A 27607-nucleotide genomic window follows, 5' to 3' on the forward strand; every position below is an offset into this window, starting at 1 on the left:
AACCAACAAATAGGAAAAAACATATTGGGAAAAATATTAACATTGTATCTAAACAATGCTATCTAACCAACTGTAAAGGGCCAGAAGCTTAGGAGTCACCACCACTGTCAGCCATTTCTTCCTCACCCTCATCTTCAACCCACAAATCCTAAAGATGATATTACCTGAGTATCTCTAGAATATGTCCACATCTTTCTACCAAAATGACCACCACACCCTCGTCCAAGTTACCATCATGCCCTGGTTTCTACAAAAGCCTAACCTATCTTCTTGTTTCCACCTGCAGTGTAATCTCTACTCAGCAAAATAATCACTTGAAAATCCAAATTTGATTATATTCTCCACACCCTTAACAAAAAAAAGTTCAATGGTTTTCGATTACTCTGAAGATCAAGTCTAAAACCTTAAACACAGACCTGCATGATCTAGTTCCTCCCCACACTCCATTTTAAACCTTTTTTTAAGTAATCTCTACATCCAATATGGGGCTTGAACTCACAAACCCAAGATCGAGTTGTATGCCCTTCTGACTGAACCAGCCAGATGCCCCTACAGCTCTATTTTAAACTTAAAAAAAAAAAAAAAAGTAATCTCGGGGTGCCGACGTGGCTCAGACGGATAAGCATCCAAATTTCAGCTCAGGGTCACGAGATCAAGCCCCACGTTGAGCGCCCCAGAGTGTGGAGACTGCTTAAGATTCTCTCTCCGTGTCTCTCTGCCCCCACCCCCTGCTTGCACACTCTAAAATTAAAAAAAAAAAAAAAAAAAAAAAAAGTGAAAGTAATCTCTCTACACCCAACGTAAGCCTCAAGTTCATGACTCCAAGATCAAGAGTCACATGCGCCTCTGAATGAGCCAGCCAGGTGCCCCTCCGGCTCAAACTCATGACCCCGAGATCAAGAGTCACTTGCTCTACCGACTTAGCCAGCCAGGTGCTCCCCGCTACCTTTTTTTTTTGAACTTCAGCTCCATTTTAACACCATACTTCCCATGGCCCAGCCTCTCTGGCTTGTTCCTCCAACACAGCATACGCTTTCCTATTATCAGTCCTTGCTGTTCCTTATGCCCAGAATTCTCTCCCCAGAGTCCCTAATAGGTTAATACCTCATCATCCTTCAGATATCAGCTCCAACATCCCCACAGAAACTTTCTGTAATCTCCATGCTAAAGTCAAATCCTCCCTATTAATATGCCCTCCATGAACCATGTCCCTCTCCTTCTTGGCATTTGTCAGAGTTGTAATTCCACATGCATTTGTGTGATTCTTGCATGTCTATTCTCTCTCTAGACTTGTTAGAGTTCCTGAAGGCCAAGTCAAGTCTCTCAAGTCTTTCTGCCAGCGTCTAGCACAGTGCTTACACATAACAGATGCTCAGTAAGTGCTTTCTGAATGAACAAATAGAAGTCAGTCCAGTGCAGCAGTCCTCAAAAAGCATAAAAGCATCAACTTCTGATTCAGAAATTCCATTCTGACTCAAATTATCTCAAAAAATAGCATATATATTCAAATTTGTTCGTATAGGAATGTTCAATAATTCAATGTTTTAAATATCAAGAATTTCTGACTTTTATGTTCATCAGTAAACAAAGCAATACAGCCTTTAAAAAAGAATGAGGGGCACCTGGGTGGCTCAGTCAGTTAAACCTCCGACTTTGGCTCAGGGCATGATCTTGTGGTTCATGGGTTCCAGCCCGGTATCGGGCTCTGTGCTGACAGCTCGGAGCCTGGAGGCTGCTTTGGATTCTGTGTCTCCCTCTTTCTCTCTCTCCCCCTCCCCCACTTGTGCTCTCTCTCTCAAAAATAAACATTTTAAAAAAAATTTTAAGAATGAGGTTCCCAAATACTTTCACAGGAAGATGTTCACCATGTTATATTATAAAACAGGATGTCTAAATATTATACCGTTAAATTACACATATATGCTTATTATCTGTCTGCATTTTTAAAGTCTGAAAAAATACGTATTCACTTATTACTGGTGGTAATCTTTGGGTGGGGAGCAAGACTTCTTTCTATTTCATACATTTCAAAGCTGACTGTATTTTTTGCAACTGGCTTGCACCTACTATTGTACACGAAGCAACCTAAACACAGTCTGTCTCTTGGGGTTGGCAACTCACCTGCAGATGAGATAGCCAGTCCTGTTTAAACCATGAGTACAATGAACACCAATAAGTTTGTCTACAAAACAAGGAATACAGAGTTAAATAGGTGATGTAGATACACTAAAAACAAGTTCTACAATTTTCTTTAGAGTACCATTTATTAGTTACCATAGCACTACCACTACCCTGAAAAGGAATAACTGATGAGGAGTGAGTAATTTTAGGAACACACTAATAAAGAATCATCTAACATAAAGTCAAAATTCATGGTCTGGGAAATTTTGCTTCACCCCTCTTACATGCAGTCGTGTAAACTGGAGATGGCCTGGTCAGGTAAAATGGCACCAAGACGAACCCAGCTGTCTTAATCTAGAATGCCTATCAGTAACTGATTAAATATAGAAAACGGGAGTGAAAAAGAAAACAGGCCACAAGAAAAATGAAATTTGTTTCTGAGTGAAATGAATGGAATGCTTTACTTTCGATGCTGAATATTAAAAAGAATAGTTTGGGTGGGACTCATGAGTTCCCAAAGCGCTTCCATTCCTCTGTCATTTGCTGCTCCACACATGCCACAGTCTATGTGCCCGTGAAGCCCCCGGTTGAGCAGCACTGTCAGTATTTTCCAATGAAAAAAGCAAGAACGGGGGTGCCTAGGTGGTTCAATCGGTTAAGTGACTGACTTTGGCTCAGGTCATGACCTCATGGTTCATGGGGATCCTGCGTGGGGATCTGTGCTGACAGCTCGGAGCCCGGAGCCTCATTCCAATTCTGTGTCTCCCTCTCTCTCTCTGCCCCTCCCCTGCTTGTGCCCTGTCTGTCTCTCTCTCTCTAAACATTAGAAAAATTAAAAAAGAAAGAAAAAGTGAGAACTGGAGATGTAAGGCCAAGCTGCACAGCAGGCAGAGAGAACAAAGACTAGGATCAAGTCTAAGATTTTTCCAACTGTGCCACAGTATTTCTTAGTCCATCATTTAAAAAATTATATAAGGGGGCGCCTGGGTGGCTCAGTCGGTTGGGCGGCCGACTTCGGCTCAGGTCGTGATCTCGCGGTCCGTGAGTTCGAGCCCCGCGTCGGGCTTTGTGCTGACAGCTCAGAGCCTGGAGCTTGTTTCAGATTCTGTCTCCCTCTCTCTGACCCTCCCCCGTTCATGCTCTGTCTCTCTCTGTCTCAAAAATAAATAAATGTTAAAAAAAAAATTTTTAAACTATGTAAGAAGTTAAATAAAAAACAATCACGTGTAGTTGATCTCGGCAAAATTTATGTCTGTGACTAGGAAGTGTCTGGTAGGAAAGCACATGGCCTCCCCTGCCTGGGTGACCACCTCCCTACCTCTAAATCTCATCTATTTCAAGTGATTCTCCATATGGAAGATGTTAACTTAAAATACAAACTCGCAGGGTTGCTCCCTTGCTGAAAAACCTCCATTTAGCACAGAATAAAGCCCAAACTTTTAACACAGCATTTAGAACTCTTCACAAACAGTACCATCAACCTGGCTCTCCAACTGAACCGTAAGCCCACAAGAATTTGAACTAGGACTTACAAGGACCTACGTGACCCACCTCTTCCTGCCCCTGCCAACCTCCCAGATCCCATTTTCTACTGCTCTGCCTTCACACCTTCCGCATTCCAGCTACACTGGCCTCCTTCCTATTCCTCAAACATGCTGGGCACAGTCATGCCTCAGGGACTTTTGCACCTACTATTCCCTCTGCTTTGGAATACTCTGTCTCCCCCACCCCCCAAATATCCAATGGCTCCTCACTCCTTTTAAGGCTCTACTCAAATGACATCTTAATAGAGAGGCCTCCCCTGATCACCCAACACATTCCCTCACTTCTGTGTCCTATCTGTTTTTTTCCAAAGCACTTCTCACCATCTGACATTTCAGAGTTACTTATTTATCCCTCTCCCCCACTAGAACGCAAAGCATAAAAGAGCAAGAGCTTTCTTCTGTTCCTGCTTCCCAGAACAGTGCCTTCAACTTCGAAGGTGTCCTGTAAATACCTGTTGAAAATGAACATATGAATTCTATACCCTTTCACACGACCCTCTAGTCACACCAGAGGCTGCCGCTCCCCGGCACAAGTTCACGCCCTGTGCCTTTTGCATTTGTTCCCCAAACCTGGGCTGTCCTTTCCTCATTCTGGCAAAGTCCTCTTCCCCACAGCCCAACTCAAATGCTCCTGTCTCCTCGGTCAGGCCTTCCTCAACCTCTCCTCCATATTCCTGTTGCACTTAATTCTTTTGTTATAATTAATCCATTGTCTTAATTACCACATGTTTATCTTCCTAGGGAAGTTTCTAATGAACAGAGAATGCTATCACCTCTGTATCCCATGCCCTACCAACAAACCTCAGTGTTTACTGACTCCATTTATTTTCTGAGTCTCTACCAGTTCTAGGGGGTGGACAGTGTAGTGTCCTCCTCTTCTTCAGGGAGCCTGGAATCTGTGGGAGGGGACGCTTAGAACAGAGGTAGACAAAATGGATCATAAACAAGGTCCCAAGACTGCTAGAGCAGAGAGCAGAGTGAAGTCAGCACCATACAGGCAGAAGACCAACATGGTGTAACACGTGAACAAACAAGATTTACAAACGTGTTCACGTGTACTCATACGGATCTTCTAACCCTCGCAGAACAGATGGAATACTATCTACAGTTCCACACAGAGGAGCCCTGAAGCAGCGAGTAGGCTGGCCGCTGCACCCTAACATCTTACACAGTCATGTTTCTGACATAAGTTAATATAAATCAGATTATTTACCTCCTCCATAAATGACGTGGCTGTCAGAAGCAAGGCCAAGCCCATGAAGTTTTAAAGTTAAAGTACAGGGAAGATCTGGGAACAAGGCTTAAGATATTTAAGTGCTAATGCCTGCATTAGGCAACCACGTTACAGTGTGAAAAATTATCTTAAAATTCTTGTCTCTTTCTATCTGTCATCTCCCAGCCCCTATCTTCTCACCTGCATCTCTATTCTTTCTCCCCTACTTCCTGTTTGTGTGTGTATGTGTACATATGTGGAATATTTACTGTCATATTTATGTAATAAAGCATACACTCCTCAAGCTAAATTTAGAAAGAGAACAAAATGAACACTTTTTCCTGCAGGTCGGTGGCTTTTCAAAGACAAAAGATTCCTCAGTCTTAAAATATAGCAAATACCACATTCTTTCTGATGGCCAGGTGCCGGAAATAGTTAAGTGTATCCTTAAAATTAAGACACTAATAGCTTAATAAGATCTATTTTCAACAGAGTAAGGTAGATCTTAAAGCAGAAATACGAAACACCAGCCTTTTAAAGTTCTTCCTGTCTGAATAAGAGGTGGTAGTGTCCTTCCTCAGTTGTATCCAAAGTGGAAAAACAGCAGAAACATCTTAAATATGCATGATGAGGATGCCACTGCACTGATGCACTTTGCTTTGCCTGTAGGGGTCTGTCTCATTCCAAACCTTTTCCTTTTGGTGTCTCTTTTATAGACCCTAAGACGTTGAGATTTTTTCCCCCTTGTTTTCAGTGTAAGGTCACACAAGCCACACTCCCATACGCTTTGACGCAATACATCAGTTCTTAACCTTTCCCCCGCAACTCTTACCTCTGAACCAATGAATAAAAGAATGTGTTTATTATGTATTTCCCATTCAAAAGTTTTAAAGAGATGAGTAAGCTAGTTCACATTTTTCATTAAAACTACTTTTCAAACTAAATTGTTTATTTGTGACCATACAAGGAAAAACTCACTCTATTAGCACCATCTGACGTTTCTACCTTAACATTATCAAACACAACAGGCCTAACGTTAAAACTAAAAATTCCAACCCCATTCAATATGCATACCAATGTTCAAGTAAGAGGGGAAAAAAAAAACAAAAAAACAACAAACTCACCATTGTCTTTATTTTCCTTCAAAAACTCATTAACAGCACATTTGAATTTAAAAATAGTGTCATCATCAGGCACCTGATGCCCAGTTGTATAAATTTTTAAGTAAGGAATAGTTTCTGGTAAGTCCTATAAGGCAAAACCATGAAAATGCATATTATTTCATTTGTAAGTAAAGAATTAAAAATTAGAGAAGCCAGAATATAAACCAAGAGGTTACAATAAACATAGTTTATCAGTAATTCTGATAAAAAAGACATTTTTTCCCAAGCTGCTTCAACCAGGAAGTATCATCTGATTTTTAGTAAATCTACAGAATGGGGGGAAAAGAAATGAAACCTACAGAATGGGTAGTCAATAGGATACAAAACTGAAAGCCAAGTCCATTTAAATGAATGCATAAAAACTAAAAATTATATGAATAGTTCTACTTAATATTTTGTATTTTGAGAGTCATAAAGCCGCTGTGATTTAAGTAGAATAGTAGAACAGAGTCAGAAAAACTTGGATTTGAACTGTGAGACTGAGCAAATTTCAGGCACTGTTGAGAGCTGGTATTCTCAGGGGCAGGAGAAATTAGATACCAATAAAAGAAGAGGTTAAGTGAAAATCCTATGGTTCTGACTTTAAATGGAAAGTACCAGCATGAATCTATGATTTATTTTATATTAAAAACAAACACATATTTCCTAGTTCTGATCACAGAAAAAGCCTACAAACAACTGATGTCATATTCAGGAGCCATACTCAGAGAAGCTCCAACTGGGCAAAGATCGGGCCTCAATTTGTGCCTCAAGGAGAATAACTTCATTGAAGTCCAAAATGGTACAAAAAGTAAATAAATAAAACTCATTGGTCACCATCAGAGGATATTAGTGGATCAACTCATTATTTTGACACCTGTTAAATAAAAGGAAAGAAGCACATGCCTCTACAACTAGGCAACCAAACAGATGATGAGGGAAGCTTCTCTCAATAGAAATATGCCCAGCTAATAAATGAACAAGGGACAGAATTCACTATTTTTGAAGCCCCAAATGAATTAATGCATGTGGGTATCAGTCATCAGTGACTATAATACCACAGAAAAAGATAATCACTTACAGGTCGGTCTCCACAGAAGAACACATCATAACCTATGAAACTGTCTCGCAAAAAAAAAATAAAAAATAAGTCTAATCTGGTCAAGCCTCTGGGTCCAACTACCAATTTACAGGAAATAAAAGACTGAAGAATATGTTAACACATGGGGAGGAAATCATCAAATCTAGATAGAACAAACTGGTTTCTTCAAAAATTAAAACTCAAGGGGGGAGAAAAAAAGTATGTGAGAGAGACATGGAAGGAGAACTTACAGATTAAATAAGACTTCAGAGACCTAATAATCAAAAGCAAAGGGTGAATCTTATTTGGATTTAATTCAAACTTTTTTTTCTTTTTTTATGTTTATTTATTTTTGAGAGAGAGAGAGAGAGACAGAGTGTAAGCAGGGGAAGGGCAGAGAGAGAGATAGGGAGACACAGAATCCAGAGCAGGCTCCAGGCTCTGAGCTGTCAGCACAGAGCCAGATGCAAGGCTTGAACTCACAAACCATGAGATCATGACCTGAGCCGAAGTCAGACACTTAGCCAACTGAGCCACCCAGGCGCCCCTTAATTCAAACTCTTAAAAAACATTTTTATGACATTTAGAAGAACTGAAAATTTGAGCACTGACTGGATATTTGATGTTAAATAATGACAGTAAGGAATAAAAGTCGTATATTTTAAATATATATACAAAAAATGTACAGGTGAAATTATATGCTATATAATACATGGGATATGCTTCAAAATTATATGGAATGGGGTGAAACCAGAAGGTGTACAGATGAAACCCGACAGCATCAATTAATAAAGATTAAAGCTGGATGAGTTCATGGGTGTACAATGAATGCCCACAGTATTATGCCTACTTCTGTGTATGTTTAAAAGTTGTGGTAATTATTTAAAAAATGACACTGGAGGGGTGCCTGGGTGGCTCAGTTGGTTAAGCGTCCGACTTCAGCTCAGATCATGATCTCACAGTTCTTGAGTTCAAGCCTCACATCAGGCTCTGTGCTGACAGCTCAGAGCCTGGAGCCTGCTTCAGATTCTGTGTCTCCCTCTCTCTTTGCCCCTCCCCTGCTCATGCTGTCTCTGTGTCTCTCTCTCTCTCTGTCTCTCTCAAAAATAAATAATAAAACATTAAAACCAAGAAACAAACATGCAAAAAACGACACTGGAAAAGTTTGGTGGTCTCAAAGGTTTCTAAACATAGAACTACCATATGATCCAATAACTGCACTCCTACCTAGACATGTAAAGGAGGTGAAAGCAGGAATCTGAACAACTATTGGTACATCAATGTTCACAGCAGTATTATTCACAGTAGCCAAAAGGTGGAAACAACTCAAGTGTGCATCAACATGTAAAGAGAGAAACAAAATATGGAATATTACTCAGCCGTGACAAGGAATGACATTTTGTTACATGTGTGAAACTTGAAAACATTATGTTTAGTGAAGTAGGTGAGACACAAAAGGACAAATATTGTATGGTTCCACTCCAGAGAGTAGCATACAGGTTACCTCCGCAGGAAGAGGAAATGACATGATTGTTTAATGAGTGCAGTTTTTGTTTAGGATGATGAAAAAGTTTTGGTTATAGGCAGCGATGATGGTGACACAATGTTGTGAATGTATTTAATGCCACAGAATTAGACACTTATGAATGGTTAAAATGATATTTACGTACAACTGGCCACACACACACACAAAAACAGGAATAACTGAATTTAAGTGTCAATTCTTCCTTTTTTGAGCCTCAGATTCATCATCTGTAAGATAAGCAGTTGTGATCATCTATCCTCTGAGCTTAGTGCAGAGCAAGCACTCAGCAGATACCAGAACTACTATACTTCATCAGCAAAGGACTGTTGTGAAGATTAACTATGATAAGGTATGTAAAAGTACTTTTCAGATGGCAAACTGTTTTACAAATCTATTTTCTAAATTTTTTAATTTATTTTGAGAGAGAGAAAGAGCATGAGCAGGGGAGGAGGGCCAGAGAGACAGAGACAGAGAATCCCAAGCAGGCTCCGCACTGCCAGCAAAGAGCCCGATGCGGGACTCGAACTCACAAAACGTGAGATCATGAACTGAGCTAAAACCAAGAGTCAGATGCTTAACCGACTGAGCCACCCAGGCCCCCTACAAGTATTAATAAACGTTTAGTGTTACTGTCGTCCAAGGCCATGAAATTGGTCAGAAGGATAATTCCCTCACACTGATATGTCACATGGGCCAACAGATTATATGGGGTTCTGTTTTTTATCAGAGATATTAGGGAAAGGAAAGCATAAAACTTAGAGCTAATAGTGGTCTTTTACCATGATGTTTACACGCTCAGTCAACTGCTTAAAATAAGTGCTAGTGGATATTTACTTCTTTTCTTTTAGGCTGCTATTCTTACTAAAAATTTATTTCATTTTCAAAATATGGAACATGAAGCTTATAGAATTTCTTAAGACACACAGAGCCAACATTACAGTTCAATTCATGTCTTTAATCTCATTTTGAGACACCAATTAGAAATATGTACTTAAGGAAACCGTTAACTTCCTTTTTTTGAACTATTACCCGTGAAAATAAGCCAGGATTCACCTTAGTGTAAGATGATAACTACTGAATTACTAAGAATTATTATCGTATTGGAAAGTCGGTCCTTTTCAGTTAAAGGTTCCATTTACCTCTGGTTTATAATAGCGATGAGTGTATGTTAAGTCAATAATCAGTCCAAGTTCTTCATTCTGTTTTTGGAGTTTGTTAAAAAGATCCAAGGGGGAAAAACGTTCTTCTGGAGCAAGGTGCTTTTCAAAACTCTGTTAGAATGAAAGAAAAAGCAAACATGTGTTTAAAATCCTTTTCCATTTATTCAAGCCCTGTGATGCTAACACACAATGAGATTCAAAGAAAAGTTTCCACTCTGCTGGAATTTATAAGCTAGATTACAATCTTTTCTTCCAGAGATGAGGCGGGAGAAAGTAAGCTCATTTCTATGTATTTATTTCTGTGTTTACTTGTCTCATGTTGATCTCCTAACCAGACTGCAACTGCCAGAAGGCAGAGACTGCATCAATTCTGTCCAGCAAATCTTCGGCTCCACCTGGCGCATCTATAACTACTTCTAAATACTTCCTGAATACTTCTCTATATGAAGGGTGGCTTCTATTGCTAAATATTCTTTTACATATTTGGCTTATTCACCTACTCTGCTCATTGATCTGTTTGGTTATTCAAATGTCAGCCACATACTTTTTTTAAATTAATAGACTAGTTTTTAGAGCAGTTTTAGCTTCAGAGCAAAACTGAACAGAAAGTAGAGTTTCTTCTTACACCCTCTCTCCTTTACCCCACACAACTTTCCCCACCATCGACATTCCATACCTGTAAGGTCCATGTGTTACAATCGATGAACCAACATGGACATGTCGTTTTCAAAGTCCACAATTTACATTACAAATCACTTTGTGTTGTACAGTCTACTGGTTTTGACCAAAGAATAACGACACGTGTTTATACTTACAGTATCACACAGAATAGTTTCCCTGCCCTAAAAATTGCCTGTGCTCAACACTTTTAACACAGCTTCCTATCTGACAGGGCTCCATGATCCCCTTCTCCCAGTATTCTTCTTTTTCAGAATTTTCCTGGCTATTTAGGTTTATTTTTCTCTATGAGTTTTAGAATCAATCTATTTGAGATGATGTTAAATTTATAATAAGTTAACTTAGGAAGATTTGCCAGTTTGATGATATTAAGTCTTCCATGTAAAACTGTAAAAGTGTTGAAGAGTATATTAATTACAATGAGGCATATAATCTCTCCAGTAAGCTTCTTGCAGACTTGGAGCTGATGAATCAAATATCCTGTCCAGTCATGTGAACAACAACTAACTTTAGAAAGCCTTCCTGTCTGTTACCATTTCCCCCTCCTTTGAATTCCTAGGTATTTCTTGCCATGGCATTCATGTGACACTTGACATACTCTATTTCATATTCCAGTATGCATAAGAAGTGACTGTCAAGTGACTGCTTTTCTTTGGGTGACTTCCATAAAACACACAGGAACTCAATGTCACGTTTTGCTTCCTAACTCTACAGCATGAAAAGGAACTGCACTCGGGGGGGGTGGGGGGGGGTATGCAGCTCTGTAATCCCCTGTACAGTGCCTAAACAATCCCAATGCTGAGCCAGATAACCTGAGTATACAGAGCTAGGAGGAGGCTTTTTGTCATGACATCATACAGGAAAGATCTGTGGCTGTGTGGAGGAAGGGAAACAGAAGAGTCTTCCTGTTGTCTACCTTGCTGGTGTACTTTCAGGCAAGGGGCTAAGCAGGGGCCCTTGTGGAAGCTCGGGAATCCACTTTTAGAGACCATTGGGTAAGGAGTTGAGGAATCAGGACAACTGCACAGAGAAAAGGAGGAATATAGGAGATAATTCGCAGCAGCTCCAAATGGGGGCTGGGAATGTCCATTCAATAAATATTTGTTAACGTTTACTATATGCCAAACATTATGCTTGGTGTTGATGGATGTGAATAAGAGCCATAAGATTATCTTTATGAGAAGACTAGTTTTTAAGTCCAGAGATGCAGAAGAACTGACACAGTAGATGAAAAAGGAACCCTGACCTATGAGTCACAAATTAAATAAAATCTCAACACATTCAAAGTGGCTTTTCCAGAAACCAATCCATGCTATGCCGGGCAGTTTCATGAGTCTCTTCTTACCTTTTTTATATTGGTCAAATGCTTTCCTCACCTATTCCTTCCTCAGTTCTAACAAAGACACAGTTTTCAGAGTTTCCATGCTGAAATCGCGACCTTGCTAATCAAGGGCTTTTTATTTTTTAGTTATGATGATGGGAGTGAAGTAGTCTACCATTTAGTAAATGGGGGTCACAGATGCTAGAAATCTTGCCAAATTCAGAACAGTCCTACAAATGTGTCTCACACCTGAATGACTTTTGAATGTCCTATTCAACACCTCATATAGGTGAAAAACTGCGCATAGTTGTCTAAGCCTTAGAACCTAACTCCATTTCACAAATAAACACAAGAGGTTTTCTGCAGAGTTTTAAAGTACATTGCATTTTCCAAGATAGTAATCACGTTTCAGTCACGTAAAAATTGCACTTTGTTTTATTTGAAAATCTACTAAGAGCTGTTCACTATCATGGAAATTTCTGACAGGCAGTAAAACCCACCTAGATCGGTCTGCATTTGCAGTGTTTGTATTCATGCTGCAAGTAACCAACTACTTTTTTATTTCTAATATAGTCATGCCCAAACATTTACATATTGAAATTAATTACATATTACTTTACTGTAAGTTACTTTATCTTATTTAGTGTTTACATTATAACTAGAGCATAGGTTGACTTTTTTTCTTTAAAATTAAGTAGCGAAGTAGTATTTAACTATAACTATTTCAGGATACTAAAGGGGATACACAACGTACTTGTTATTTTTTTATTTATTTTTTTTTTTAATTTTTTTTTTAACGTTTATTTATTTTTGAGACAGAGAGAGACAGAGCATGAACGGGGGAGGGTCACAGAGAGAGGGAGACACAGAATCTGAAACAGGCTCCAGGCTCTGAGCTGTCGGCACAGAGCCCGACGCGGGGCTCGAACTCACGGACCGCGAGATCGTGACCTGAGCTGAAGTCGGATGCTTAACCGACCAAGCCACCCAGGCGCCCCCGTACTTGTTATTAAAAAGGGAAAATGGAGGGGTGCCTGGCTGCTCACTCAGAAGAGCAAGCGACTCTTGACCACAGAGTCATGCATTTGGCCCCTGCACTGGGTAGATTACTAAAAAAATAAAAATAAAAAATAATGAATAAAAACTTAAAAAAAAAAAAAAAAAGGGAAGATGGAGCATGTCAGGGTTGAGAACCAGCATTCTATATCATGAATTCAGATTTGTGAAAGAATACTGAATTAACTTTTGCTTACCTTTTTCAAAGGAACTTTGAAAGCAATGAAACGAGTCCCAGGCATCCGTTGTCCAACTGGAAGATAGTCTTTCCACCTATTAATACATTTTTTGTTAGCCGAATTTTATGTTAGCCTGTACCCCAGCATAGAATGATGGCTCCTTGTAAATGGACACCATAGCCCACACAGACGTTCCCCTCTTCTCCCTGCTTTGAATTTTGCTGTTCCATGGACTCAACCCCACCTAGTAACAACTTATACTTTTCTAGACACAGGCAACAAAACAGTGCACAGGTCTCAACAAATAAGGAACATCGAAAACCAGACTTGTCCAGTATTTTCGTATCCCCGATAAAACCTAGCCCAGTCCTGAATACTCTGGTGTCATTACTGTATAGCTGTTGATTAAAAGTTTAAATTCAATTCTTTGACTTGACAGTTTATTTTCAGTCCTTACACAACTGGTGCCATCAAATGCAGTCAGTAGGGAACTTCAAGTTCACATTTTAAAAGAAAACCTGATAGAAAAGGGACTGTGAACTTCACTTAATAACGTTAGGAGTCACAGTGAAGTCATATTTGAGCTGACTTCTGTAGGATGAGCTAGTTAACTAAGGTGAATTCAGTATAGCTGAAGCATAGAAAGCGAGGACAGAAGTGGCACAAGATGGGGCTAGAAAAGCAAGGGAAGAGTCTAGTCTCTGCAGACTCTTAAAGACCATGGTAAAGAGTTTCTTTTTATTCTTAAAACCATGTTTTTGATTGATGTTTATGGGCAATAGTCCAACTAGTCTATTAAAAAGACTTCCTGTGGGGTGCCTGGGTGGCTCAGTCGGTTGAGCGTCCAACTTCGGCTCAGGTCATGATCTCACAGCTCATGAGTTCGAGCCCCACGTCGGGCGCTGTGTTGACAGCTCAGAGCCTGGAGTCTGCTTCAGATTCTGTGTCCCTCTCTCTCTCTGCCCTTCCCTCGCTCATGCTCTCTCTTTCAAGAATAAATTTAAAAAAACATTAAAATTTAAAAAAATAAAAATAAATAACAAGACTTCTTGTGTGAAGAATGGATTGGAAAGAGACAAGAGTTAGATATACGTACACTACTTAGGACCTAACCGCAATAGATCAGGCAAGTTCTGTATTAGGATGCTGACAGAGTAAAGATATTCAGGAGATAAAATGAAGGGGACTTGATGTAGGAGATGGGAGGAAAGGAAGATTTCAAGGAATAAAAGAGTTCAATGCACACATGAGCAAAGTCTTAAAATTAATCATTTGCACAGAAGAAGCTATTTCAAATGAAACGTGTTAGGAAGCAAACCTATGCCCTCTGTGATTGCTGGAAACAATATAAATCAACTTTTTCGGAGGAAAGTTTGGATGTACTGGTGGTTTTTTTTCCACTCAAACTTGGTCCTCATTACTCACGTTTGCTGTGTCAAAACAACACAGCTCGAGGAACTGAGGGAGACTCCAATTTGGTAATTAAGGGGTGTCCCCGACACTGGCAGTCAGTCCCATCTTAAAAAGCCATTCCTGTGCATTTTAACAGAGAAGCAATGGCCAGAGCCTCGCTTTTAACGGAATGGGGGGAGAAATCAGAACCCAGTTGCTGTGGGCGGAGCAGCGTGAGGATCCATGCCTCCCAGCTTGGGTGGACGGGCCAAGCGCGTCGCGGGGACAGATACAGGTAAGAGACCACAAGACATGGAGCCCAGGCCGCCGAGCGCCCAAGTGGAGGGCCACGCCCAGGGGCCAGGGCAGATTACCTTTCCGGGACGTGGTTTCCGCCCCTCTTCTTGGTGGAGCGACGTCCAGAGTACGCGCGTCCTTGGCCCCAGCCGCCGCGGGCATGATGCCACTGGCTCATGTAGGCCCCAAGATGCCTCCCACCCAACAGCAAGAGAGCCAAAGCCGCCAGTCCAGCGCCTACGGTGCCAGAACAAGATCCCGGAGCGGAAGCGCCTAGGCAGCAACCCACGCAGTTCCCAGGCCCTTTGCAACTGCGCACGCGCCACCGACAGTCGTGATGACGTCACCACGCTGGCTGACGGAGAAGTTTGAGTAGTAAACAGGAGTCAGAGAGCGACAGTGCCCTCCTAAGCTGGGGGTCGGTAGCGCAGGTTCGATGAGCATGTAGACACCAGAATTCAAATAGTACAGGACATGGAATGAGGGTTAAGTCCCAGTGCCCCAGTTCCTTGTGTGGTTCTTCCAGGTATTTTCCAACTGCTTACATTCATACTTATTGTACATATATATATATATATATATATATATATATATATATATATATGTTTATTTGTAAATATATGGATATCTTTCATTTTGTACAAAAGCAGTATAGTATACATATCCTACAGTATATCTTGGGTACTGATTTTCCCAGTCAGTTTATGCATACATCCACTCTATTATTTTTAATGCCTGCTTTGCATAGTATTTCATTGATTATAAGAGCCATAATGTATATAACCAGTCCAATAATTGTTTTCAGGTGTTTTTTTTTTTTTTTTTTTTTTTTTGGTCCTCTGTAACAGGCTGCAGTATGAATGCCCTTATATATGTATACAACTATATCTAAATCCCTAGAAGTACAATTTCTGGAATGAATGATACGTTGGATTAAAATTTGGAAGGATACTTCCACATTACCCTCCAAAAATATTGTATCAACCTACACTCCCACTCACAGTGAAACTTTTATTGGGTTCTTATCATGCACCAGGTATCACATTAGAGGTTGACCTTAGGTCTGTAGGGTTTTAGAAAATACAACAAACAAACAGACTGAAAGACAGGAGTGGAAGCTCAAGTCTAAGATTTCCACACAGTGTCAGGCATAGGGAACTGTACCTACTAGAAAAAGTCTGAATTCTGCTATAATTTAAACAGAAAAGGACAGCATGTCCTACAGTAGGTATGGAGACAGACTAGAGTACTAATTCCAGGTTAAACTGTAGATAATTATAATAGCTAATTTTTTATTTGTATTCATTAGTTTCTAACTTGTGAAAGTGTCTTACATACACTTAGTAGTCTGGTACTGGGTAAACTGAGGGCCAGAAAGGTCAGAGTTATTGAATAAATGATCAAATGAATGGATAAAAAGATCACTATCTTTAATGTTTCTGGGACAGTCATATTCTAATCAAGTTTCAATCCACAAGCATTTACAATTCGGAAAACTTACACATAATTTAAAACAGGTCAATATTAGCAAATTGCTATTTGGAAAAAGAAAAGGTGTAAGTTAGCACAGCATATTTGCAAACTTACAAATAGACACATTCAAATTTGGTGCTAAATCATAAAATATTCTTTTGGAATTTATTTTAAAAAAAAAAACAATATTCAATAGGCATTCAGTGGCCAAAAAGTATGAATGGTACATATATCTACAGACATGAGAATATATAAAATGTGACGTAAGTCTATCAGAAACCATAAGGTATATTGGTCTTGCACTTCTTCTTTTTTAATTTTTAAATTTTATTTATTTATTTTGAGAGACAGAGAGAGTGAGCAGGAGAGGGGCAGAGAAATATGGGAAGAGAGAATCCCAAGCAGGCTATGCACTGTCAGCATGAAGCCCAATGTGGGGCTTGCACTCACGAACTGTCAGATCATGAACTAAAGAGAACCAAGAGTCAGTTGCTCAACCGACTGAGCCACCCAGGCACCCCTGGTCTTGCACTTCTAATTTGCTACAAGACACAAACTCAGTTATAGTTCACGCAAGAAAATCCAGATGTAGGCATAACAGGATTTCCAGAAAATATGGGAACTAGAAAAGAGTAGGCCTTTGGATGGGAGTAGGTCCAACATGAGGTAAAAGAGTACCTTGGGATGCCTGGGTGGCTCAGTCAGTTGAGCATCTGACTCTTGATTTTGGCTTGAGTCATGATCCCAGGGTCGTGGGATGTAGCCCTGCATCAGGCCGTGCTGAGCATGGATGCTGCTTAAGATTCTCTCTCTCTCTCTCTCTCTCTCTCTCCCTCTCTCCCTCTCTCCCCGTCTCTCTTTCTCTCTCCCTCTCCTTCTGCCCCTCTCCTCCACTCACTCTCTGTCTCTAAAAAAAGAAAAAAAAGAAAAGAAAAGAATGCCTTAATAGATATGTAGTATACTGGAATGGAAAATATAGGAGCAAGGGATATTTGGAACACCAAACAGCTGAGTAGTTGACACTAACAAAATCTACTAGTATCTGGTAGGGCCCCAGGTACCAAACCTTTGGTGTTTGAGGGATTCTAGTCTTTAACCCAGTCAAAAAGTAACAAAAGGGGAAGTAAAGGAGAGCAGTAGCAGTAGCAGATGGACTGGATATGTTACACCAAGACAAGTCCTATTTATCCCAATGTCTGCAAAATGCAGGAAGAGGGTCTATAGGATAAGACCATACTCTAACCACAAATATAAGACTTTAGGTCAGGATAGGGCTTGATGCTAAGTTCCAGAGTGTTTGACTAAAGCTTTTTAGGTTATTCCTCCTCCATTTTAGAAATTAAGATGATTCTGTAGGTTAAGTCAAATGGCTGAAAATCTGGAGAGAAGATAGAGAGGCTGGGAGCGAGGAAAGGCCTAACTAAGGGTCTGCTTAAGTAGAACTGAATGTTGGAACTAGATATTTTAATATGTAAATATTTCACTGCTACCACAATTTGTGTTACTACACTTCCTCCAACCTTACAGCACTCACCCTAACCTGCAGTAGCTATAGATTCCCTTGATTTCCATAGGAACATAGAGAAAAGAGAAACTGGTCTGGCTTGCCTATTATTTCCTATATATTGTTAGCCTCACATTATATACTAATATCATAGAGGTAGGCTATTTGAGGTATGAGTCTTAGAGAAAAAAACGCTGGAAAACATTTATAAGCTTAAGCCATATCTCTATGCTGCAACACCCCTCACAATTTCTTCTCAGATAAGCATCATCCCCCATCACTGAACAAACTCATATCTCATAATAGGAAAAGTAGGCCTATAAATGAAACATTGTCTCTGGAGGTACCACCTGTGAGCTATCTTCTTGTGGGCTCTTGGCATCTTCTATCACGTACCTCCTACTCTTTGGCCACAGGTACTCTTTGGCCCAGAAAAGTCCATAGGTAGGCTGATCTGGGCACTCCTAAAAGCTTACCACTGAGGAAAATGACTTGATCCATAGATTTCCTCCCCCAAACCAGCTTACTTCACATAAAAAGCATTAGCAGTTCAGAACTAACTCACTTCATCACAGGGACAAAAGTGGTTAGTAAGAAAAGTACTAACCCGGGGAACAAAAACAGAGGTAATCCAGGCCAGTTCCAGCTGGCTGCAGACATCTTCCTTATGCTTGGGTGCACAGTGTAACTCACCACAGGGCCTTTCTCATGGACCCTTTTTAAGTGTCTCCACAAAATCCAGCAGGTTGATTAGTTCATGATGCTTCAAAAGAATCATCAAGAGAAAAACATGCGATATGTCTTACAATGCTGGATACCTTAAAAATACAAGGGAAAAAATATAGAAAAAATGGAGCATTTAAAAACAACTTATATCCTGTGAACATACCGATCAATGATATAAATGAGGTAATATGACACAAAACAAAGTGAAAAAATATATTTAAGATTATTCTTTTTAGTGTACAGAATTCATGGCAAATGCTGCACTATCTAGTTGCATAAATAAATATATTTATTTAACGAATATAAGATATTAAATACTCATATATGTTATATAAGTTATATTATAATCAATATATTATATATGCATTGATATTATCATTGTTGTGTCAATATTATGTTAATATATAAGTACGGATTTACACTTATATGTATATAATTGCATGTTCTGTTACTATAAAATGAGGCCAAAATGTGTCAACTTGTTTCTCACAGAAACCCAAAATCCACACGAGGCTCTTTTTTCCTGTACCCTTTCACTTTGCATGTTCCCTATTCTCAATGAATGTCCTCTTCTTTCTGTAAACTATTGTACTCTTCATTTTGCCTGATCTTGCACCCAAGCATGGCAGGCAGAGAATCCTAGAGGCCCAAGATTCTACAGTGGCTGTTTGCAAGAGGGGAAGAGGCTATGGTAACTGCCACACTGGATACACTTATGTGAGAATGAGAAAGGGAAAGTACCCTGAATGCCCGGAATGCCTCTCACGTATAAAACAGCTGGATGGGATTGCAGGATGCCTGTGTGGCCCAGAGATGGAGGGAGCAAATTATGGGCAAAAAGAATTGCAACCAAATGCTGGAAAAGGAAAGATCTGCAATCATCTGTGTCTTCCGACTCTCTGGTATTTGCTTCTAACGGGCAGAATTCATTCTGCAAAGCATCAGGCACTGAACAAAAGACTCCTGCTGCTGGAGGTTGACAGGAAGTAACATCCATGAGTGTAAGAATGCAAGATCAAGACCCCTCCCACAAACAATGCCTATGATGAAGGAGAGGAGAAGAGAGATCTAAATTCAACCTTGCCCAGCACAGCCCAGTCCAAGGAAGGTAGGATTCAAGGAGATGAGCCTTGCACCACATTGTTCCCCACAAACTTCACTGAAGCACTGAACAAACTTCACCCTACTCTTTAACCAAGTTACAAAAAGAATTCCTTAATTCCTTCCTTTGCTTCTTAAAAGCTGCAGTAAGTTTACTAATCAGATCCACTAATATTATTTCAGAGCCCCTTTAATTGTTCAACCTAGATGTGCCTTTCCTTTCTAAGGATGTTAGTTAACTGGATATATAATTGTAAATGTAGAATACAGATGATAAAATATAATACATAGACTATGAATAACTATTAGTTCGTTATATTAATGAACACCTCTAAGAAACATTGAGATGATTTCCCTAAGATAAGAATGTGAGAGAAAGTGAGACTATCACATCTGTCTTATAGGATTAGGTACCACTTAGGTGTTGTTTTAGTTCTCCTGCCACTCCTTCCACCAATCCCGTCTTCTTGTTGGGAATCTGACCTCCCTATTGGCTACCTCGTACCTTTAAACTGCCTGCTTTGTGACATCATTCTCCCACCAAACCCCCACCACCTGGTGGAATCTTGGGGTTTCCATGGAGTCACCTGTAAATAAATTTGGATCATCGCAAGTGACCAGTGACCAGTGACCAGTGACCGGTGACCTTCGTACTGGACACATGCACTCTTCGGCTTCAGCCACTCAGACATCCTCCAGTATCGTCTCCTCATCCCTTGTATCCGGAGTTGATGTTTCCTCTTCTCTGACCATGTCTGGTAAGGAAAGAAACTTAAAAGTTTTTCATTAGATTTTATTTTTGCCCCTAAATGTAGTAGTAGATTCAAAATAGCATAGAATCATGGGAGAAAGTATTGAACTAAAACTCTGGAGACCTCACTTCAGTTTTGACTTTGGCATTTATTACCTGTGTGACTTTGGACAAGTCATTGACTCCTGAAACCTGTTTTTTCTTCATCTGTTATATGAGGATGTTAGATTGGTTGTTCTCTCTGGTCCCTTTCTTTTCTAATACTGAGTCTTAAAAGGCACCCATGTCGAAAATGAAATCAGAGGCTTGTTGAAGAGTGTTTCAACAGAAAGAGAGAAAACCTAGGTTATGTAGAAAACTAGCAACATTTACCAAGATATTTCATCTGTTAACAGTTCCTCCACTAATATTTTAACTTTAGTATTTTTAATTTAGTGCTGCTCAAAAAGTCAAATTCACGTGTTTTCTAACTAATGTAGGTGTAAAGGGAAAACAGGAAAAGAGGATGGAGGAGAGTGGGCTCTAGGGAGGCAAGTCTTGAAAGGTAAGGAAGTTTAGGATTGTTTCCCTCAGCACAGGCTACCAGGAACCAAGGAGGAGGGGAAAATATAAGAATGAAAGGAAAGAGCATAGAGGCGCTCTCAAGGGGAGAGGGTGGGGGAAGAGGTAGTTTAGGGTGGAATATTGAAGGAAACCAAAGATTTTAAATTAAAGCAGAAAGAGCATAAAATGAAATCTGCTTAGAGCAGGGCAAAACAAAGTTGATTTTAGCTAATACTTACATTAAGAGACTAGGAAGGAAAGTAAGGCCGGAATTGGGCATCACCAGGAAAAGCAACTTACAGAAAGGTCGTACTCAGTTGTTGTTTGCTTGCTTTTTTGTATTGCCTCTCTGAACACAGATGGCACTGAAAAGTTTTGAATGTAAACATTTTAAGAAATATGCTTTAGAAATGATGCTTCTTAAAAAAAAAAAAAAGAAATGATGCTTCTTATCCAAGAACTTAATAAAAGTGGGTATCTAAGAGGCTGGAGGAAACCGAATATTCAGTTTTATTTCATTCTGCTTTTTTAAGCCATGTAGGTGTTTTGCCTATTAAAAACAAGACTCAGTTTATCTAAAAATTGGTATCTCCTAGACTGAATCATAAGGACTAATTCCTTTGTGTGATAAGTAGGTTCCAAGTCAAGGCTTCCTTTCATCTTTTCAGTTACTTTCTTCCCAACATGGAGCACACATCTGTTTTCATAGCTCAGCAACCTAAGAAGAAAAGTCAAGCCCCACATCCCTAATTCCACATTTATCTAAAACAATTTTGTAGAGTCCTTTGGGTTTTCTTACATTAAACATTTTTGTCTGTCTGTTTGATTTCAGCGATGGTGTTTTTTTATAGGCTTCGGGGATGACATTTTCCTGAATGCTGAAGATGATTAAAATATATTTTTAGATAAATAGAAAAACCTTCATGATGCTTTTTAAATGTTCTTCCTTTTGTTATATGATTATATTGAAATATACATTTGTATTAGACTTAGTATCTGTTACTTGCTGGGTAATATTGGGGAAAATGGGACTGAGTGCAGTAACAATTCCTTTACACTTATTTTCCTCTCTGCTTTGTACCAGATTTCATTGTAATACTTGTCTACAAAAGTTGTGGCTACCTATTCATTCACATTTATGGCATTTGCTGCTTGTTATGCAGTTTTTACTGATCTATCCTTGTCTGTATGTCCTGGTTAGGAATTCATTCAAAATCACCTTCTGTTGTTGTGGGCTCCATTTTGTTTAGTAGTATTCAGCAAAATTGGGTAGGCAATATTCACTTCTGTAATATTGTATGTATGATAAAGAACTTGTTATATCAGTAAACTTATTATGCCTTGATGCTTGCTACATATCCCAGTTTTCATTAATATCTATATATTTCTTCTTAGTTATGTAATGTGTGTTTTTCATGATTTTTCTGTCTTTTCAGAACATGTCTTCCTTCATATAAATCATATGTAATGTATCACTTTTATTCATGTGCGAATTATTACTACTACCATTGTTGTTGTTACTATTACAAACACTTTATAGATGAGTAAACTGAAGCACAGAGACAGCTTAAATAACTTGATTCTATCAAAAAGCACTTTTTGAGAAACTTAGTTTCAGGTAGTCATTATGAGGTAGGATCAGAAACCAGGCTTAAGAAGAATGACCCTTAAAAAAAAAAAAAAGGTTTTATTTTTAAGTAATCTCTATACCCAACGTGGAGCTCAAACTCACAACCCCGAGATCAAGAGTCACATGCTCCTCTGACTGAGCCAACCAGGAGCCCCACGAATGACCCTTTGAATTTACCAGCTGGACTGAGCTGTATGCGAACTGCACAAGCAAAACAAGACCCTGAAGATTACAATGGTAATAGCTGTATCAGTTTCTAACGGGGGAGGATCTACATTCATTGTATTTCTCCTGGTTTCTGGCAGCATAATGCTCAGAGTAGGGTCCTGGCAAGGATGTCACGATTATTAGTTTTTATAACCTGGTAATGAGACCTAACATAATGGGAGAACTTGAACAAGTCAGTCTGACCTCCCTGGCCTCAGTTTCCTCACTCGTGAAATGAGAATATAGAACAGAGGTTCTCTAAGGACCTCCGAAGATGGAAGTGCTTCACTTCTAGGAAACAGTATGTGAGTGGATAACACTTCTAGGAAACAGTATGTGAGCTGGTGTAGGCTCAAGGGAAAGACAGGGCAGGGAGAAGGTTGCTTCTTGCTTATGGAATGATGTACGAAGCACACCACCTGGGTCTTCCACACATCTGTGCCCAAGTTGGGAGCACAGGCAGTTAATATAGAAGGGTACCTACCAAGCTACTTCAGCCCTTACAACCATCTTAAATGGTTTGATTTTTGGTATCTCAGCAACTATTGGTATTAGAGGCTTCTTGGTAGCAACAACTTTAAGATAATATGTTTCCTCAAACATAGTGAGAATTGATCCATCTCCCTGATTCTTCATAACCTTCTTGTTCCCTACAGAAAATTTCCAAAATCCATCTTTACTTGGAACTCCAAACTCTCTGCAGCTCTCTCTCCCTGTGGTGAGCAATGCAGCTTCCCTAGCAGGAAGTGTCTACAGCTTCTCCAGAGTCTCTGCTCCAGCAGTCAGTTCGGCATGGCTACTGCCATCAGCTTCTGGCACTTCTTTCCAGCCACTCATGGGTAGTGCCTACCTTTACCAACATTCCAGTACAACTATGTTGTCTGGAGTTACTGCCCAGAGCCAGATCTCCACTTCAGCTGCTTCCTATCCAGGTATTTTTGAGTGGGATAGCACAGGGAGCACTGAAAAGAAGTCATCTTCACTTGGAGACTTCACTGTGACTGTCACTGACCAGGACACGGCGGTTTCTTCCATATCTATGGCAGCCCAGTACGATAAAACTTCAGAGGCCAATAACGTGGTCCCTCTGTATCCATCACTTTCTGCCAGCCTTGTTCAGGGAACACCATCTCAGATTCCAAATCGGGGACACAGCCTATCACTTCCCTACCAGGAAGGAAGCCAGGTATATTACTATAATCAAGGCACACTGGGACCTCTACTGTCTGGAGAACTTGGTCCCTACCTGCAGTCCTATGGCTCTGTGTCATACATGGGAAGTAAGGCCTCTGCCCCCCAACCAGAAATGGTCATGGTACTAAAGGAGGTTCAGCCCACAAATGTCCCACCACCAGCCTCCACCTCTGGAATCTACTACTCTGTATCTGCTCAACCTATCACAGAAACAAGTTTTCAAGGTGAGTAGAAATAGCAAGAGGGAAAGAATTAAGGTCGGCATTCAAAAACAGGGTCTTCAGCCAAGTAGTAGTGAATCCACAGAGAAGCAGAATTTAAGTCCTGAGACTTTAATAACCACTACCCTCACTCAGTGCTCTCCATTTTCAGACTCTGTATAAGAACACTAAATAGGGGTGGGAAGGTGGGACACTGAAATGGCCATCTATGCTACAGGTACAAGGACCCCAAGTGCATACACAAGGGCTACCACACTTTTCACTGCCCTAGCTGATCAGTCTCCTGTACTACCACACTGTAATGAACTCCCTTCCCTGATCTATTGCTTCAGTCTCTTTGGAAAGCATTTCGGAACTCTTATTGTGATAGTGCCAGTTTAACTTTCCCTCACTTCCTTAATTTACACCAGGATTTAAGACCTTGTGTTCCGAGATGCTGTCCAAAGCAAGCAGGCAAAGAATCTATCCTTATATATTTTATCAGAAAGAGCTCCATTCCCTCTCCTAGTCCATGGTGTGAAGTATTCTTATTCTCTAAGGAAAGTGGGGAGAATTGCAAGGATTCTATAGGCTTTGTAGAAACATTTAATAATTTAAAAACCACTTTAGCCTCTTATTTTACTTAAACTTTGTATAAAATACAAAGAAAAGCAAGAATCAATGACATCAAATGATCACTGGTAAGAACTAGAAGTCATCTCCTATCTCCTAGCACAGGGTTCTGTCCATGATCCTTAAGAAGAGCTGGTAGAACCGCCTTGCCTATTGCTGGAAGGTGCATGATTTCTGTCTTGGTGTCTGGGGGAGCATCTCACTTACCAGGGAATGACTTCTTCCTTGATTTCTTTGTAGTGATGGAGACTTCCCTGGGGATGGAGACTTCCCTGGGATTGCAATCTCCAAGTCAGACATTTTGTCTGCCACAAACTCCAGAATTCCCCAAGTCCTGCAGTAGCAGAAATATCCAGGTACTTGAAAGCAACCCACCTCCTGAGCTTGGAGACATCTCAGTGATAGCTCCTGTCCAGAGTTCCAGTAATCTGCTGGCACTGCCTCCAGCTCCAAGCCAGGAACAAACTGAGAATAAGAATTTGAATGATACTAAAACCAAGCTTTCAAAGCCTCTGGATGCCTACCAGATCCCATTAGAAAATCAAGATCCTCCACTACTTCCTTTAGAAATTCCTGATATTCACCAGCTCCTGGCCTGCATTGATCCCCTTGGCCAAGAGGAGCAGTCTGGTTCTGAAAACACTGATCTGGGAAAAAATGGCATGAGTCTTGAGGACCAAGGGACCCTTGAAAATGGGATTGAATCTAGTGGTGGTTTCTCAGACATCACTACTCTAGTGGAGGATATTCATCTTCCCCAGCTCTTTAATTCCTTGAACGACCTTGATCAACCCAAAGGTCCCAAGGTGATCAATGCCAAAGATACCAGAATCATCAAGTTGAATGAAGTGCAAGAAAAGTCAAGTGTCATAAAGTTGTCCTCTGATCAAGCCAGGAAGAATAAACACAAAGCTGCTGAGACTATTAATGGTGTTCCCAAGACCAAAATCCAGCCAAAGGACCCAGGATGCCTGTTAGGGGGAGAAGTGGTTATTTGCAATGCTGGAGATAGTGACAGGGCTCGTGTGAATGCAGCTAAGCATTCCAACAGCAAATCTCAGAAAGCTGCATCCAGCAGGATCAGCAAAACTAAGAGCCATGGGCAGGAAAAGACCAAAAGGAGCAGAGAAAACAACCCCAAGAAAGCTGAAGAGAGTAAGCAGTCAGGGAACACAGTCAAGGCAGAAGAGAAGCCAACCATTCCCAAGATGAAGCGGAGGAGAAATCAACCTGAGTTTAGCCAAGAGACCTTTAAAAAGCCTCGAAGCTGCCTAGGCATGCACATGTTGGAGTCCGTACAGATTTTTCACGCGCTGGGGAAAAAGAGTGATAAGAAAATCAGACTCTCTTCCTCCTGGGCCCTGGGAAACTCCAGCAACCCTAAAGTTGCCCAGCCATCCCCAGTTATCAAACGATGGCTGGATACCCCACGTGAGGGTAAAGGTCCTGAGAAAAATAAAGTCAAAGTCCAGAAACAAGACAGTGGTGCTGACACAGAGTGTCCATCTCCATCCCAGTATGAGCTGCCACCTCCTGGGAAGGTCAAGTTGGTGCCTTTGCCTTTTCCAACCTTGGAGAAGCCTCAAGCTCGACCTGTTCTTCGGAGGCCACACTCTCTGGCCTCACGTCGGTCTGCTGTGGCTTACCCTGCCCGGCCAGGGTCCACTAGCTCAGCTCAACCTATTGCAGTCAATTCATCCCGGCCAACCCCTGTCTCCTTGACAGGTCCTGCCAGACCAGCTCGGCCAATTTCAACCAATCCAACCCGACCAGGTTTGACCAACCCTACCCGGCCTAGTGTCCCTCACTCTGCTGCATCCAGACCTGCACCCTACAAAACGTCATCCTGCACCTCTCTCCAGCAGGAACCCATTCCTACTGCTGTGACCAAACTCCAGTCCCCACCCAAACCTCACAATCAATTTCTACTCCAAGACTTCTGCTTTCAACCTATTCCATGGAGAAAACCCAATGTTCCCGAGCCAGTAATGTCGAAGCCCATCACAAAAGAACAGAGGCCAGAGCGAGAGGCCATGAAGCGGCAGGCTCAACAAGAGCGTGAGAATGCAGCCAAATACACCTCTTTGGGGAAAGTGCAGTTTTTCATTGAGAGGGAAAAAGATATGGAAATTGCTCGATACTATGGCTATGCAATATAAGAGCTGCTACGTTTGTTGGTACCACTCTGGGTACCAGCCATTTATCCATATATAGATAGATAGATATAAATTTCTCTATTTATTCAGATGTATTTTAAAACTTAATAAAACATAATAAACATAATTAATAGATGAGAAATAAAGAAGACTTTTTAGTTCTGAGATACTGTTAACTGGGGGTTTTCTTTGGTGGGGGTCGGGATAAAAGTCTGCATGAGAAAGAACCAAAAGTTGGATGGGAGAATAAGGGAAAGGGGATAAGAAGAAAAGAGGAAGGGCCACGAGGGCTGAAAGGGGAGAGATTTTCTAGGTTTATAAAAAGCAGGAGTGGGGGAAATGGCAGAAGCAGGGTCTGAGGTTAGGGTTAAAAGAATAAATAGAATTGAAGATGACAGGAGATGAGTCAGTCTAGGCTGACCAGAATAAATGTAAAGCCTTTCGTGGAGGCTGGCCTTACATCTCATGTCCACCCTATAGTATTTTAGAAAACAAGAGATTCAAGACATACCTCCAAAATGTTTGGGTTGTCCTATCCATCTATGACTATAGCTGGGTAAGGTAAGTACAAATCATCCATCTACTGGATGGATGGCAAGGGCTCACATTTATCCTGGGGGCAGCTGATCACTGGAGCCTAGCCAAGCCAACTGCTGTAGCAGGAGGCCCGCCGAGAAGCAGGAGGCACGCCGAGAACAGGGCCTGGGATACAAATCACTGTTTATTAAACACCTACGCACCAGGCCGGTGAACGCACTACTTCAGTTAACCAACACAACG

The 27607-nt window shown here is 40.7% G+C and overlaps 2 protein-coding genes and 1 long non-coding RNA gene across 8 annotated transcripts in view; 2 read left to right on the top strand and 1 right to left on the bottom strand.

Annotated features, from left to right (window-relative positions):
- Positions 1-13443, top strand: part of LOC122216208 — a 26489-nt gene extending 13046 nt beyond the window's left edge. Inside the window, exons 1-3 of one of the 2 annotated variants that reach the window (XR_006200784.1) lie at positions 898-1375; positions 8839-8975; positions 13050-13443. This is a non-coding gene — a long non-coding RNA (uncharacterized LOC122216208). Of the gene's footprint in view, positions 1-897; positions 1376-8838; positions 8976-13049 lie in introns of those variants that run through there. The other variant, XR_006200783.1, reaches the window with a different exon arrangement.
- Positions 1-20001, bottom strand: part of DUSP11 (dual specificity phosphatase 11) — a 22572-nt gene extending 2571 nt beyond the window's left edge. The window contains exons 1-6 of one of the 4 annotated variants that reach the window (XM_042932724.1): positions 19928-20001; positions 18294-18504; positions 13039-13114; positions 9766-9897; positions 6003-6126; positions 2122-2182 (exon numbers count right to left, since the gene is read on the bottom strand). In XM_042932724.1, the coding sequence (XP_042788658.1) occupies positions 2122-2182; positions 6003-6126; positions 9766-9897; positions 13039-13114; positions 18294-18346 (446 nt within the window). In that variant the 5' untranslated portion in view covers positions 18347-18504; positions 19928-20001. Of the gene's footprint in view, positions 1-2121; positions 2183-6002; positions 6127-9765; positions 9898-13038; positions 13115-14786; positions 15160-18293; positions 18544-19927 lie in introns of those variants that run through there. The other 3 variants (XM_042932725.1, XM_042932723.1, XM_042932722.1) reach the window with 3 other exon arrangements.
- On the top strand, positions 18867-26938 carry CA3H2orf78 (chromosome A3 C2orf78 homolog). Of its 2 annotated transcripts, none has more exons than XM_042932719.1 (3): positions 18867-20271; positions 23301-24062; positions 24912-26938. In XM_042932719.1, exons 1-3 carry the CDS (start codon positions 20175-20177, stop codon positions 26828-26830), a joined length of 2778 nt encoding a protein of 925 aa, XP_042788653.1. In that variant the 5' UTR covers positions 18867-20174; the 3' UTR covers positions 26831-26938. The 2 variants fall into 2 exon arrangements, with proteins under 2 accessions (XP_042788653.1, XP_042788654.1); XM_042932720.1 differs by having other exon boundaries at positions 18869-20271; positions 23301-23576.
- The last annotated feature ends 669 nt before the right edge of the window (positions 26939-27607 follow it).

This window comes from Panthera leo, chromosome A3 (assembly GCF_018350215.1).
Source record: "Panthera leo isolate Ple1 chromosome A3, P.leo_Ple1_pat1.1, whole genome shotgun sequence".
In the NCBI taxonomy this organism is placed as follows: Eukaryota; Metazoa; Chordata; class Mammalia; order Carnivora; family Felidae; genus Panthera; species Panthera leo.

Coding starts and splice junctions, on each gene's coding strand:
- CA3H2orf78 (XM_042932719.1), top strand. CDS start 20,175: ATGCACTCTTCGGCTTCAGCCACTCAGACATCCTCCAGTATCGTCTCC. Junction 20,272..23,300: donor CTCTTCTCTGACCATGTCTG/GTAAGGAAAGAA, acceptor TGTTCCCTACAG/AAAATTTCCAAAATCCATCT. Junction 24,063..24,911: donor CACAGAAACAAGTTTTCAAG/GTGAGTAGAAAT, acceptor ATTTCTTTGTAG/TGATGGAGACTTCCCTGGGG.